The sequence below is a fragment of the Aotus nancymaae genome, unplaced genomic scaffold, assembly GCF_030222135.1.
Source record: "Aotus nancymaae isolate 86718 unplaced genomic scaffold, 86718_ANA_hifiasm-v0.15.2.pri h1tg000009l, whole genome shotgun sequence".
Classification (NCBI taxonomy): Eukaryota; Metazoa; Chordata; class Mammalia; order Primates; family Aotidae; genus Aotus; species Aotus nancymaae.
The window spans coordinates 1,816,286-1,832,494 of NW_026988420.1; the positions used below are offsets into that span (position 1 = coordinate 1,816,286).

At 49.9% G+C, this 16,209-nt stretch overlaps 1 protein-coding gene across 1 annotated transcript in view; it reads left to right on the plus strand.

The window, feature by feature from the left end:
• Positions 1 to 7,278: 7,278 nt before the first annotated feature.
• Positions 7,279 to 16,209, plus strand: part of ATP12A (ATPase H+/K+ transporting non-gastric alpha2 subunit) — a 30,560-nt gene continuing 21,629 nt past the window's right edge. The window contains exons 1-3 of the mRNA XM_012434419.3: positions 7,279 to 7,624; positions 8,407 to 8,565; positions 12,579 to 12,638. Coding sequence (XP_012289842.2) covers positions 7,616 to 7,624; positions 8,407 to 8,565; positions 12,579 to 12,638 — 228 coding nt within the window. The 5' untranslated portion in view covers positions 7,279 to 7,615. The remainder of the gene's footprint in view (positions 7,625 to 8,406; positions 8,566 to 12,578; positions 12,639 to 16,209) is intronic.

The window sequence follows — 16,209 nt, forward strand, 5'->3', positions numbered from 1 at the left end:
GTTGTAGTGTTTTGTGGTTTCTTTTGATTTTTGTTGGTTTGCTTGGGGTTGTCTTTCACCCAAGCAATCCTTTGCCCAGTCAGAAATGAAGCATTTGGCACATGGTTGCAAAGCCTGGGGCTGTTCTGTAAATTCCTGGTGCTTGAGTAATCCCAGGTGTCCTGCATGGATGATGATCTCATCCCTGTGTCCCGAGCCTCGAGAGTTGTAGAATGTGCTCCCTCTGCTGGTTCCCACTAAAAACGAAAACTTGGTTTTGAGAGAGACTTGAATTCCCACAGTGCTCTCCTCAGATCCAACAATCTGACCTCTGCACGGTGATTAGAAATTTCCGGCTAAAGTGATTTTTGATTGAAAACAACAACAACTGGACTCCTACAGTCATTCAGATTGACCACCTTAGACAAATCTGGCTCACATGGGCTCTTAGAAGAGAATGATACGGTGAAAAGAGAAAATCAAATGTATTTATTTTCATAGTTGGCATAGCAACGAGCAGAGCAGTGCAGCTTAGGCAAAGTCCCCAGATGTGCCCATGGACAAGCTGTAAGGGAGTAAAGGACTCACACCTAAGGCATGTAGTGGGAGGAGGGCCACCGGAGTCAGCAAGTAAAAACACCAGAGGGTCAGTTACTTGTGCATTTCAGCGTAGTCCTGGTTACTCAGGAAGCTGAGGAGGGAGGATCTCTCGAGCCCAGGAATTTGATGATTGCACAACTGCACTGCAGCCTGGGCTGTAGAGCAAGACCATCTCAAAAAAAGGAAAAAAAAAGGCGCATTTTGGTTAAACAACAAATGGTGTATGAAGCATAAGTATGTCCCATTTAATACTTGAGACATAGCAATACATCTCACAGGGCTTCCTGTGTTTTATCAGGGAGGAAAGAGGGACTAGGATGAGAAGAAAGGTCACTCGAGACTTAGAAGGCTCTTGGATGCAAATTACTCATATGTGCTGGTGCCTGGAACTGATGACAGCTGAGCCACTAGACCAGCGATGAGAGACTATCCCACGGAGACCCCAGTACAAGTCTTCTGTGAGGGGGGCTATTGCAAGAGTTCAGACTGGGAAGAGCCTATTCTCTGCCATCTTTGCAGGGCTGATTTAAATCTCACCATTTTGTCTTTTTTATACAAATTATTTATTATGAGACACTTTAAAGAACCTTAGTAAAATACTTTGGTTTTATCATCTTCAAGGCCTTGGTTTCAATGCCAGTGTTATGGAACTCTTCCCTGCAGTTTTGCCTTCTCCTGTGGTTGCAGGTGGCCAGCCCTGCTCCGTTTATCAATTGATTAATCAAATGCCACTAGTCCTGCCTGTCTGACTTTGCCTGCTCTCCAGCCTATACTCATGCTGGTTGCACATTAACACATATTGTGCTTCAGCAGCCAGTGGCTTTATTTCCTAAGGTGACATTTCACAGGCAGAAAAAGATCGCTCATAAATTGACCCGTTTTCCTTCACGTGAACCAGGAGAGGGTGTCCTGTGGTTAAACTGGGGCTTTCCCACTTCCATCTCCCTGCACCCAAGTCCACTTTAGGAGCTGGCCTGGCACCACCCCTCCTGCATGAGTGGTGGATGAGACCTGAGGACCTCAGCCACCGCCACCTCTCAGGCAGACCTCCCAGGAGAACCTGCAGCCAAGCAGCTACCAGGTTTCTCTCGGTCGTCCCATGACAGCACGGTTTTATTCTCATTTTCTTTACTTGTTTTTTTCATGCCTAAGGTCTCTAGGTTTGTTTTTAAACCCTTCACCGGCTGTGGCCAGCCCGCTCTGCGCACCTTTCTGGGTCAGCAAGGACTAAGTCGGGGCCTGGTGTGTGTGAGACTGGCATGGGGGCTGTGCTCCTTCTCTCTTTTCCCCAGTTGTTCCAAAAGTAAATTTCTTGTCTTTGTGAAGTGCTGATCCCAAGATAGATGTGTTCACGAACTAGACCAGCTTGTTTCATGCTGGCTTGGATGCTAGGTTATCACAGATGATTATTTAAAGCACCTCAGAGAGAAAGAAAGGCGGCCAAGATAATGAAGTAATCGTTATCTGCACCTGCCATAGGGGGACACTGGCCCCAAAAGGACAAGGTCATTCTAATGAACCTCAAAACCTAGCCTGGCATCTCACAAGGGACAGATCTGGCATGAACATTTGGGGGGATGAACAGCTCTGTTAATTAGAAAAAGCTATGCCGGGCGCAGTGGCTCACACCTGTAATCCCAGCACTTAGGGAGGCCGAGGCAGGTAGACCATATGAGGTCAGGAGTTTGAGACCAGCCTGACCAACATGGTGAAACCCTGTCTCTACTAAATACAAAAACTTAGCCAGGCATAGTAGTGGGTGCCTGTAATCCCAGCTACTTGGGAGGATGAGGCAGGAGAATCACTTGAACCTGGGAGGCGGAGCTTGCAGTAAACCGAGATTGTGCCACTGCTTTCCAGCCTGGGCAACAAGAGCAAAAAAATTCTGTCTCAAAAAAAAAAAAAAAAAAAAAAAAGAGCCATGATCTCAAATCCTACTTTAAAAAAAATTAATTTAGATCATCATTTAAGAATGACAGCCCCATCATTATTAGATTGAAGCTAATCTTTGTGACCAAGGTGGCCAGTTTCTTTGTGACATTCTTTCATTCCCTAGCTCCTGTCTCCCCACACAACTCTTAGTGCAGCTTGGTTCACCCTGGAAACATGGATAAATATCTATGTGTCTGGAGAGGGGAGGGGAGGAGACATAGAAATTTCTCTAACTTAGATTGGGTGACTGTCCTTTGCCCTTTCCCTGGTTTCATCTCAAAGACTCTGAAATAGCCTCAAGGAAATTGGCGAGGTCGGGGGCTAAACTGTGTCTAGCAGAAGCAGGAGCCTCCTGGTACAGATCAGTTCCCACAGGGGGTTCCGGGCTGGAGTCTCAGGCTGGAACAGCTGCAGGCCAAGCAACTTGTTTTGTTTGCGATAGACCCTCTCTTCTTCTCCTAAATGTCTCAAGGGCCTCAAAGCACAAGGATAAAGCCCAGTGTCTGCAAAGCCCCTGGCTGGACAGCCAGACTCCCCTGTGCTCTGATGGGACTGTCTGCTGAGCCATCGTGTTCCTTCCTGCCCCCACCCTGGACTCTGCAGGAGCCAGTCCCCTCCTGCCTCCTCTTCTCCCACATCCTGCAGCGCCCTCCTTCTCAGCTTACCCAGTCTTCAGAATCCACTTGAACTTCAGCTCCTTCCAGAAGGGCCCCTCTTTGCTGGTCTATAGCTCATCCCTTCCTTGGCTGCTCTGAACCCTTGGGTCTAACCTGTTGAGCCAGCACTGGGCTTCAGGCTGGCTTCAGACTCCTCTTATGTTAATATTCTCATCTAATGGTGATGTCTTATCTCCCCAGCCAGGTTGAAAGCTCTTTCAGGAGATGGACCCGGTATGATGCTGCACACATATCACAATCAATAGTTCACCAATAAATACATGTTAGCATGTCTGTGTTTGCCCCCCCCAGCTCTGGAGAGTGTGGGAGCCAGTGACCAAGAGGGCAGACTCCCATTTATCAAAGAGGCACACTCCTCTTCGTTAACGAGCAAGTTAATGAGCCTATTCATGTGAATAATATCTTTTATGTTATATACAGTTTATACATATATATGTGTTGTATATATGTTATAACTTTCTATGACAAAAGCGGAGATGATTCACGTGGGTGGAACCTGTTTTCATCCTAAGATTGAAAAACAAAAATCAAAAAACTCAGAATAAAGTTTGTTTTTCAATCACCTATTAAATGGAAAATGGTAATTTTCTGAGAAAGCATCTCATTATGGGGAACTTGGGGGAATGGAGAGGTGCAGGGCAAAGGCCCCAAAGCCGCAGATATGCTGGGTGAGAAGGTGTAGAGATCCCAGGTCCAGCATGAGCCCTGTAGTGGCGACATTGCATTAGATCCAGGAAATGTGCTCACAGAAGAGACTTTCGATGCTCCCATTACACGGGCCCACATGCACACACACACGCACACAAAGGATAACTGTGGGAGGGGATGGATATGTTAATTTGCTTGATAATCATAACTACCTCACAGTGCGTATGAAAGCATCATGTTGTAAAGCTTAAATACAATAAAAAGCATCTGATTACCCAACATAAGTCACAGAGAATAAACACTGTGGTAGCCTAAAATACCCCAGCCATAGTGACTTTTGTGGGGAGCTGTATCCACAAGGGGAGAAGGCGCACCTGTCTGAGCCCCTCACAGGCCCACACCTGCTTCTGGAAACGCCACTGCTGATTCTCATCAGTCATGGAGTTTGCAGCCCCAGGCAGGATCATCGCTGGAGCTGAGGTGCTAATTTCTGAAAAGCCAATTTATTTTCTGTAGGATGTTCATATGCCAATCTCAGTATTTTCCTATATATGAAGAAATGAAGACACAGCATGGAACCGTGCTTGCCTGAAGTTTTGTTTTGTTTGGTTTTGTTTTGATCCTGGCTCTAACCCCAGGCGGCCCTCTCTTCGGGAGAGGAACACTGGCCGAGTCAGCCTGGTGTGCTGAGTGGACACAGGTGTGTGGGAAGGGCTCCAGGTGGGGACTGTCCCATGTGTAGGAGAGGAATCCAGGGACAGGGAGAGGCTGGGTGGGCAGCAGAGGAAAAGCTAGTAGGATGCAAAGCAGGAAGTGGAGCTTCCTCTTCCCATTGTCACCTGGATCCTCCTCCTCCGTGTGGGGATCCACACTCACATCTCCTGGAGCCAGCTGGTGGCCGGCCCTGAATACAGGAGCCTGTGGCAGGAGGAGCCTCCTGGGGCCCCCAGGGGAAGCCACACACACAAGGCCCCAACTCAGATCTCTCCCAGACTCTCTCCCCAGTTTCTTGGAGAATGCAAATGGATGGAAAAAATCTGAATAGTTAATCCTAAGTTGTACAAGTTGTGCCATTCCCCCACAGAAACCTCTTTCCTCTAAACTCTGAAGGCACTTAGAGCCTATACCAGTTAGCACTAAATTATTTTCTTTCTTGGCTCATTTATTATTGTTTCTTCACAATTTTGTCTCTCCAACTCAAGCCCAACTTCCCAGAGGGCAGAAGATGGCATAATTCTAGTACCATTTCTCCCCACCACCCCTTATATCTAGTACAGCTTAAACACATGAAATATATAATTTAATGAAAATGAGCTGAAAATACATATATCATGACATCCTATCCCAAATATATAATGTTGTCAATATGAGCAGGTATAATAAAGGACCTGGGCGTGGCTAGGCTTGTTTTGAAAAGCAGGAAAACCTCAAGCAAAAGTTGCTACTAGCACACATGGGCTGAAGAAGTCTCCGGGCTGCAGACTGGCCTCTATGACCAACCCTTGAGGAGCCATTTGCACTAGGTGGGATCAGGGTACATTGCCCAGAACACCGTGGGTGATGGTCCTGGGAACAAACATATCTCAGGAGAAATCCAATTCCCAGTTCTACAGGCGAGTGCCTCCAGATGCCTGCATCACAGTTACCCAGGGGCTGCTCCCCTCAAGGCAGAGTGGGGTGTCCAGATGACTAGAGGCAGCCAGGGACACGATTCTGGACTTAGAGCTGGGGGTGGCCCCATTTTCCCTCTTTGGTAGAAGTCAACACTCCAGGACATCTGAACTGCACCAACGTCTGCCGAAAGGGCCACAGCAGCGACAGCTGAGTCTGGCCCCTGGCAGAAGCCAAGAACCCTGTAAGATCAGAGAAGTGCCAGAGAACCTGACCATGGAAACACTTTTGTCCATTCTGGCAGTAACGAACACTCTCCCTCCCTTGATACCAATGGGAATAAGCAGCAATCTTAGGCTCGGTGGCTCACATCTGTAATCCCAGCACTTTGGGAGGCTGAGGTGAGTGGACGGCTTGAGCCCAGGAATTGAAGGCCAGCCTGGGCAACATAGTGATAGCCCTTCTCTACCAAAAAACCCCACCAAAATTAGCTGTGCCTGTAGTCCCAGCTACTCAGGAGGCTGAGGTGGGAGAATGGCTTGAGCTCAGGAGGCGGAAGTTGCAGCGAGCTGTAATCACACTCCACTCCATCCTGGGCAACAGAGCAGGACAAGTTAAAAAAAAAAATCTTCTCCAAGGATCAGGGGAGGGTGCCGTCAGTTAGTAATTTCTAAAGCTGTGTCATCATCTCTCCTTAGCCCAGTTCTCCCCAACTTCCCACTCTCCTACTCCCCAGTCAGATCCCTAGGATCTGAGTTTGTTCTTGGATCTTGAACTGGCCTTGAGCTCAGAGACACCTCTCTGGGCACCTTGCTTCTCCATTCTACATCTGTCCCAGTAATTGGAGCAGGGGCTGGAACAACTGAAGGTGAGCAGCACCCACCTGTTCCCAAAAGCCCCTTAGCTTGGATTCTCAGCAGACAGTGGAACATCAGTTTCATACGCATTTTGTATTTCCTCAACCCATTTGCAAATCTTTCCTTTGAAGAGCATTCCAAGAATCCAACGCAGAGCTCCTCAGCGGCACACTGTGGCTGGGGTTTGGATTCGAATTTAATGTTGCCTCCAACGCTACAGGATCCATGATGTGTATCTCTACACAGATGTCAGTAGGAGTCTTCCTGTCCTTTATAATTTAAGAAACGACTCATTGGTGTCATCCTTGCTTCACAGAGGGAGGAACCCAGGCTTCACATTCTGTCCTTTTGGAAAGGAAGAAGGAGGGAGAGGCGGGGAAAGACCTGTGCATGCAGCACTATGGAGACAGATCTCCAGCCCCATCTAACCAACAGCCTCCCTCCTGCGCACCTGCAGCCTGGGGCCCCAGGTTCCTGGGGTCTCACAGACCCTAACCCTCCCATCTCTCCTCCCCACTCCCTCTCCAAATGGTTTCAGAATTCCAGATTCTTATTGGATCCTGCAAAGTAATTCAGCTACTCTTCAGAGTCTCTCAGTTATTCCCAGATGATCTTGGAGACTTGAATTTACCGATCTAAATCCATTCTCAAGAACACTCGCCTTTTCTAGCCGGGACGTCTCCAACAGTAGTTACTGTGAGAAACTGCAATTTCCCTCTCTTTGCTTACACATTTTTATAAAGGGATTTATTGGTAGGCAAATTACATTAAAAAAAAAAAAAAGAGCGTGTGTGGGTTTTTAGGGAAGCTTGGACGGTTCGTGGGCGCGCCAGGAGCTAGCCGGAGTAGCGGGTCTGGCTCTGGGCGCCGAGCCGGCACCCGGGCTGCAGTTACCCGGACGCCGGACCCGCCCCTGCAGACTCCGCACCCTGGCGTTCTGCTCCTGAGGGAAACGGGGTTTCCAGGCGGGTCCCCAACCCAGGGCTCTCGGACCCGTAGCTGCGGGTCCCCCGCCCCGCCCGCGCGCCCGCGAGTTTCCCGCCCTCGGAGTCGTCCGCTGACCCGCGCCCTGGCGGGGACGTGGGCGGGGCAGGCGGCATTTAAGGCGAGTGCCGCCTCCTGGGGGCAGCGGCTGGCGATCGGCCGCGGAGGTGCGTGCAGGGTCTGCGCCGCCGCCGGTATCTCAACCGCCACCGCCACCGCCACCGCCACCGTCACCGCCACCGCCACACGCTGAGCCCCGCGCCCCGCCGCCGCCGCGCGCCGGGATCCGCGCTCCAAGCCCGCAGCCCGCGGCGCCACCAGCCCAGCATGCGCCAGGTGCGTGCAGCCCCCACGTCCGCCGCGGACTCGAGACACCGGGCCGAGGCCCCCCGGGACCGGAGCGGGCTGGCGGGAAGCGAGGGAAAGGCGAAAAGAAATGCCCCGTCCCGGGGAAAGGAGAGGCCGCCTTTCCTCTGGGCGCCCCTAGCCTGGACAAAGTTTCTCTGCCTCCCCGCCACGGCCCCCTGCGGCCTCTGGGGCTGGCTGGGGAAAGAAGCCAGTCCGGATGTGCGAGGAGGGGGCCCAGCGGTCCTAGGCCTGCTCCGTATCACCTGCGGGCTCCGACTCGGAGGATGGGCTGATATGGATGCTTTGCGGTCTGAAAAGTTTGGTGAGGAAAGGGAGAGGAGTCTCCCGACGCCTCCAATCTGAGAGTCCTAAGCTTAGTGGATATCCCCTCTCCAAGAAACAGGACGCACAGCGGATGTGTGCCTCGGAACGGGTTCTGAGGAAACCTCACAGCTCCTTGGAGGCATCAGTAAGGAGTGTGTGTTGGGGGTAACTTCCCACCTGCTCCACCCAGAGAAGGGTCACCCTGAGGAGCTGCTGGCTGCCTGTGCCCACTCCGCCTCCCCTCTACACGGGCGGAGAGGAAGCCACGGTCGGCGGGAGATGGGGGAGAGTCTCCGGGATCCGACTCCCTCCCGCCTCCCCAGAGGAGGAAAGGAAAGGGAGAAGGGGCTCCCGACCCCTGCAGGTCCTGACCCCACAGACGGGCGCTCAGCACCTCTTCGCAAACCCCATTTGGGGCCAATATTGCACCTGGGCTTCTCTTTCAGAAAAGGTCAGAAATTTATTCCGTGGAGCTCAGCGGAACTAAGGACATTGTGAGAACAGACCAAGGGGATGACAAGGAGAAGTACAGAGGTCTGAAGAACAACTGCCTGGAACGCAAAAAGAAGACTCACGAAGAGGAGTTTCAGAAAGAACTCCAACTGGTCAGTAGCCTTAAGCCACAGGGGTCCTGCCGGCTATCGCCCTTCCCCGCAAGAGCTTGTCCCTAGAACCCGCCTTCTCCCACGGACACTCAGTCTCAGGGATTTGAAATTCCCTTGAGGTTGGTTTCCTTGTGTGTGGTGTGTGATGTGTGTGAGGTGTGTGTATGTGTATGTGATGTGTATGTGTGTGGTGTGTGTGGTATGTGTACGTGTGTGTGGTATGTGTGGTGTGTGTGGTGTATGTGTTTGGTGTGTGTGGTGTGTGTGTGGTGTGTGTTGTGTGTGGTGGTGTGTGTTGTGTGTGGTGGTGTGTGTGGTGTATGTATGTGTGTGGTGTGTGTGTGGTGTGTATGTGTGTATGGTGTGTGTGGTGTGTATGTGTGTATGGTGTGTGTGGTATGTATGTGTGATGAGTGTGTATGGTGGTGTTTGTGTGTGTGTGTGGTCTGTGTGTGGTATGGTGTGTCTGTGTGGTGTGTGCATGTGTGTGTGGTATGTGTGTATGGTGTGTGTGGTGTGTATGTGTGATGGGTGTGTGTGGTGGTTTGTGTGTGTGTGGTGTGTTGTATGTGTGGTATGGTGTGTTTATGTGTGTGGTGTATGTATGCGTGGTATGTGTGTATGGTGTGTGTGGTGTGTGTGTATGTGTGGTGGGCGTGTGTGGTGGTGTCTGTGTATGTGTGTGTGGTGTGTTGTGGTGTGTGGGTGGCATGTGTGTGGTACATGTGTATATGTGGGGAGTGTGTGTTTGGAATGGTGTGATAGTATCTGCCCAGAGGTCAGGGCCTCTGCAGGATTCCTGCATTCTGGTTGGAGGCAGTCTCTGTAGAACTCAGAAGGGAGAGCCTCTGATTCCAGGCCCCACAGGCATGGCCAGACCTCTCTCCCCATCAAATGCCTCAGTGAGACATAAGTAACCACTTGCCAGTTTTCAGTTGATTAGTAAAACTATCTGAGCTGTAACTTCTAAGGAGGAAAACCTGCAATGCTAGATTGCAGGTGTGAAACCGCCTGGAAGAGCACAGTTTCAGTGGTCAAAATGTGGAGCTTGGATTGGGAGGACCTCAGGCTCCATCAGAGTCCCACTTCTCCACTGAGCTAAAACTGGGAACAAATGACCGAACCTCACTGAAGGTCCATTTTCTTTATGTAAAATGGGAAATAAATAATTTGCTGGGGTCTATGAGAGGAAAAAATGAGATGAGGATTTTGTAATTCAGGTGTTTTAGGGGAGTGCAATATTATTATTTATTTATTTATCTATTTTTTTGAGTCAGTGACTCACTCTGTCACCCAGGCTGGAGTGCAATGGTGTGATACTGGCTCACTGCACCTCCGCCTCCCGGGTCCAAACGATTCTCCTGCCTCAGCCTCCTGAGTAGCTGGGATTACAGGTGTGAGCCATCACGCCTGGCTAATTTTTGTATTTTTAGTAGAGATGGGGTTTCACCATGTTGGCCAGGGGGGTCTTGGACTCCTGACCTCAGGTGATCCACCTGCCTCAGCCTCCCAAAATGCTGGCACTACAGGCATGACCCACCACGCCCAGCCAATATTTTATTATTATTAAAGAAGAGGCTTGGAGTTATGAAAACTGGCCACTTTAATAAAAAAACTGCCTTAGGTCTGAAATGTGACAAATTTTTATCTTGGGAACACTGAAGGGGAAACTTCTACACTGAGCTTGAGATGTACTGGGTTGTCCCCACGGTCCCCAGCAGACTTAAAGCTCTGTGACTGCTGAGCCTATGACAGTACTGAGGGAGCCTGCTCTTTCATGCTAGAGAGCCAGTTGTTAAGTATTCAGAAATTTGGCAAGCTGATTGACATCCTGTTGGCAGCTTGAAATTTGGTTCTAGTAAGAAATTGGCAAACTCTACAAATCCGAGCTTTTTATTTATCTTTCCTGGAGAGTTTGTTAAACATTTAACAGCACACCACTGGGCATTTGTCCATGTCTATCATGATAGATATGTAAAAACACATCCCTGAAATTGGACTGACCTCAGTTCAAATCCCAGTGTAACTGAAGTTCAGTTTTCTATTTTGAAAAAATAAAAATTTTTTTCTACCTCTCAGGGTTACCAGGAGGATTAAATGAGACAAAACAGGAAAAAGACAGCCAGCACCAGACAATATCTAGTTCTAATTATTTCCCACTCTCTCTAGCACTGAGATTGAAGACATATCTATTTTTCCTTGACATTACAAACTCCCGTAATTTTCAGCAGCATACTTGAATGCTTTTGCCTCCCAACCTTTCTTGGCACATTAGTGCCTAATGACAACTGAAGTACCCTGGCTTTTGAATAAAAGGGACTAGAAATGACCCGAGGGGTGGGTGGGTGCTGCCCTGTGCTAGTCCAGTGCTGGCCAGCAGAGGGCACCCCAGACCCCACCACCACCTGCCCCAACCCTCCCCCATGCTCTCATCCCCAAGCCCAGGGTAAAGGGACAGGAAAGGTCCTCTGCTCACTGCAAGGCCTTTAAAGTCTGAGGTCCATGCATGCAAACAATAGCTCGGATCATCCACTGCTTGTATGTGCCCAAAACAGCGCACGGCGCTGTGCTTTGCGCAGAACACTGCCTTAATCTTCTGAATCCCCGGCATTATCACCCTGAATGGATGTAAGTGGAATGGATGAAGGAGCAAAGCAAAATCTGGCTGAGAAGAGGGCTAGAAGCAAGATAATAATGATAATAACGAATTCTGTTTTATTGGAAGACCTAGTCTCTTACTGCAACATGGAACGATTTTTTGCATATACTTAAGAAAAGCGATGGTGTAAGCATCAGTCAACAGTATCAATCACTGTTTCAGACAACTGGGGTTTAAAGAATCCTCAGTGCTGACCAGGTGCGGTGGCTCACTCCTATAATTCCAGCAGTTTGGGAGGCCGAGGTGGGCGGATCACCTGAGGTCGGGAGTTTGAGACCAGCCTGACTAACATGGGGAAACTCCATCTCTACTAAAAATACAAAATTAGCCAGGTGTGGTGGCACATGCCTGTAATCCCAGCTACTCAGGAGGCTGAGGCAGGAGAACCGCTTGAACCCGGGAGGTGGACGTTGCAGTGGGCCGAGATCGTGCCATTGCACTCCAGCCTGGGCAACAAGAGCGAAACTCCATCTCAAAAAAAAAAAAAAAAAAAAAAAAATCCTGAGTGCTAGGGCTTTCTAGGTGGATCGAGGAAAACTTACCCTAGGTTTTCTGCTACAGGAAGAGGCTTCTAGACCTTTAGCCAAGTGGTTCTCAAAGGGAGAGGAGAGGAGGATTCCCCTACCCATCGCCCAGGGGAAAAATGGAAACATTTTTTGTTACAACTGAGGGGAGGATGCTACTGGGTGGAGCCCACAACAAAATTATTCAACCAAAACGGCAGCAGGGCCACCGGTGGCAAACCCTGTTGCAGTCTAATGATTCTGAAGCAGAATTCAAAAGTGGGGGCCACAATGGTGTCTGTTTATTCAGCAGGACTTTCACCTGTAGGGTTTCTTCCACCAGTGAGTTCCCCGTAGGTCACAGCTTGAGTGAGGGAAGTGCTTTTCCCTGCCAGAGCGCATGTAATAAAGGAGGAGGAGTTGTGCCAGCCCAGGATCAGGTCTAGCATGGTTTTGCCATCATCTCCAGCCAATCCCAGGGTTCAGGCCTGAGGGAAGCCTCCAGCTCACTGGCACCTGGACAACGAGGGTGCCAGGACCTGTACGTGCTGGAGTTCAGACTGAAGTGAGGACTGTGGCTTTGTTCAGAAAAGCTCCAGGCAGCTCCTGGGTAGTAACGGCAAGTGCAGGATTGTGCTAACTCAGGGACAGTCACTCCTGAGACAGTGCCATTCTTCTCTGGGCAGCCACCTGGCACAGGGAGATGAGGGGCTCTCTCCCGTCCCCCACACTCCTTGGTATCCTCCCATCCTCAGGGCTGCTATTGCCAGCTTCCATGGCTGGTCAAAGCTTGGGGCTTGAGTCTTTTGGAATTATCTAATTCACTCTGTTCTTCCTTTCATGGACTTCAGGATGACCATAAACTCAGCAACAGGGAATTGGAAAAGAAATATGGCACAAACATCATTACGGTGAGTCATGGGAACCGGGGATTTGGAAGAGAGGCATCCTGAGTACAGAGGGAAGGCTGTGTGTTGGGGGGGTGGAGGGGGGAGAGTAGACGGCACCTTTAAGTGGAGGGGGCTCTGCAGCACCTTTGAGACTACAGTTATTTGCATCTGGATGCTGTTCAAGGCAATAGAAATACCTACTCTGGGGCTCACACTGCACTGGCAGTGAGAGGGACCCAGAGGGACAGATGACCCCTGGCCTCAAGGAGATAGTGGCCAGGTGGGAAGGCAGATATGTAGGGGGGTGTCCTGAGATCCATCCTGTCCCACTGGGATGGCCACAAGAGGTAGAAATGCTCTGCTGGGAAATGGTGGATTCTAACTGAAGGGGCCAGAGCCAGCTCTTGGGCTGCTGTCGTGTTTGTGGTGGGACTCAGGATGATTCGGATTTAAGCCTGTAAGGCTCTAGGGCCCCACAGGATCGTGGGGTGTCCCTTATACTGTGCTGAAGTGCAGGATCCAAGAAGTAAAGAGACAGGACATGGAAGAACTGGTGAAAAGCATCTGGACTTGGGGGGCCATGCAACCTATGAGTGGAGATCAGTGGAGGCCCCCAATGCCCAGAACCGTCTGTATTTATTAGGTACAAGCAGGGGGCAGGGTCGTAAGTGAGGTCATCATCTATAGGTTTAGTGATAGGGCATGCATAATCATGTGAGTCACAAGCGAGGGGGCCACCCCATTATGTCACTGGCAGAGAGGTAGGCCGTGCACAGTAGGGGGCCGTGCTGTGCACAGTAGTAGAGGGTCGTGTACAGAAAAGGGTTCCACGCCCATTAGGTCACCGAGTCAAGGAGGTGGGCTGTATGCAACAGGTGTCATGTGCAACACTTCTTATCTGGGGGCTGGAGACTTCAAAGGATTTCTAAGGCTGGGCGCGGTTGCTCACACCTGTAATCCCAGCACTTTGGGAGGCCGAGGCAGGCGGATCACAAGGTCAAGAGATTGAGACCATCCTGGCCAACATGGTGAAACCCCGTCTCTACTAAAAAAAAAGACAAAAATTAGCTGGGCATGGTGGCATGAGCCTGTAGTCCCAGCTACTCGGGAGGCTGAGGCAGGAGAATTGCTTGAACCCAGGAGGCGGAGGTTGCAGTGAGCTGAGATCGTGCCACTGCACTCCAGACTGGCACCTGGCAACAGAGAGAGACTCTGTCTCAAAATAAATAAATAAATAAATAAAAATAAAAAGTGTTTCTAATAGAAGGATACTGTAAGCTTAATGCAGTGGGAGCTGACAGACTTGTGCTCTTCTCTTAAGATATTTATGGGAGGATGATTTGAGCTAGCACAGAAGCGAGAAAACACTGACAGGGTGTACAGCCGCAGTGACTGCTCACACCAGAGGGGTTCTTCTCCCTCTGTTATTTCCAGGATCTCAGGCCTGAGGCCTACTTTCCACAGGAACTGGATGTAAGGAACTACAACTCCTTTATCAGGAGGAGAGGCTCTTGCTCCAAGCCTGCCATACAGCGTGTGCCCTTTCAGGCAGGTCTGGGTCTTTGGTTCTTGTCCTGGTCTGGCTGTTTTCCCATGTACTGCTTCTGTTCTGTGACTGCTCTAGGCATTCCTCCTACTACAAACTACTATATGGTTATATAACAGGATTCTAGAAATTAACACTAAATGTGTAAGTACAGCTCCGACTACAATACCTATATGAGTATATAGAAAGATTATATGGAACTAAGTATGATTATATATATATAAGCTAGATATAAGTAAGCAGTGAGTTATACTTCAGGCACTAGTTGTGCCTGGGGTCTGCACAGTTCTCCTTCCTCTGTGCCCATGGCGGGTGTTACCCACAAAGCTGGTGGGGACCCCAGGGCCAGCAAGCACAGAGCGGGCTGGGAGACAGTCTGGGCTTGGTGGAAGCTAGTTTGTGTGGAGAGGAGACAGGTGCGGCAGGAATGAAGCCAGGAAGGTCATCTGGGTGAAGCTGTCAAGGGTATTCACGTTAAACTAAGGAGTAGGGGCTGTCTTAGAGGCAGAGGGACATGGTTTCTACACAGGGAGTGATTTCATTGGTTTTTCAAAAGGCAGTTCTCCTAGAAGATTGTTTTTTTAAAGTGATAAATGGGAGGGTCTAGAACAGTGGAACAATAGCCCAGGACTGTGAAATGAGGCTTTGAAACACGGCGGCCAGGAAGGTGGGAAGGAAAGGGACCAGTTAGAAAGACATTGCAGAGTCACAAGCAGCAGGACTTGGCAGGTTTTTATGGAGTTCCTCATCTCGCTAGCACATCACAGCAGCAGGAGGAGGAGAGCTGGTCAAGTGATGGGCTGGGGTGGGAGCTGGGTGGTGAGGCAGGGAAGGCAGGAGGGAGGAGACGATGATGAATTCATTTTGAGTTGTACCGAGAAGCCTCTCCGGAACACCCCTGAGGAGACTTTCCCAAGTTATTCAGAAAGATGAGTTTGGGGTTCTGGAAAAGGAATTGCAAGTGGAGAAAGACGAGATTGAGGCGGTGAGCCTGAATCTAGGCATTCAACAGGTATTTGAATCACTACCACAGAAAAAGCATGAGACCCAAGAGAGAACACAAAAATGACCAAGACAGGCCAGACGCAGTGGCTCCCGCCTGTGATCCTAGAACTTTGGGAGGCCAAGGTGGGCGGATCACTTGAGGTCAGGAGTTCAAAAGCAGCCTGGCCAACATGGTGAAACCCGGTCTCTATTAAAAATATTTTTAAAATTAGCTGAGTATGGTGGCCAGTGCCTATAATCCCAGCTACTCAGGAGGCTGAGGCAGGAAAATTGCTTGAACCTGGGGCGAGGAGGTTGCAGTGAGTCAAGATCACACCATTGCAGTCCAGCCTGGGCAACAGAGCGAGACTCTGTCTCAAAAAAAAAAAAAAAAGGTCGGGCGTGGTGACTCACGCCTGTAATCCCAGCACTTTGGGAGGCTGAGGCGGGTGGATCATGAGGTCAAGAGATCGAGACCATCCTGGTCAACATGGTGAAACACCGTTTCTACTAAAAATACAAAAAAATTAGCTGGGCATGGTGGTGCATGCCTGTAATCCCAGCTACTCAGGAGGCTGAGGCAGGAGAATTGCCTGAACCCAGGAGGCGGAGGTAGTGGTGAGCCGAGATCGTGCCATTGCACCACTCCAGCCTGGGTAACAAGAGCGAAACTCCGTCTCAAAAAAAAAAAAGACCAAGACAGATTCCTGGCCTTTAAGTAGCTTACAACATAATTAGGGAGAAGAAAAAAGAGGTATCTAAAGACTTGTCCACCAAAGACTGTGGGGGAAATTCCAGTGAACACGTAGGGTTTGAAAGGTGAGGGTGCCTCATGGATGGCAGGCCACCCAGGGCAGGGGCTGCTCACATAGGCTCCAGGCTTGTCAAAATGAATGAGAACTCAGGCTGGATGTGTAGGAAGGTAGAAAAGGAGCAGACGTAAGGATGGAAACTAAATGCTCCCTATCCAGGGTTCCAGAAGCTATCCTAGTTCCTGGGGAGTTTCTAGATGGCTCTTAACCCTGGTGACCAGCTTTTTCATTCCAAGTCCTCTCTCGCCAG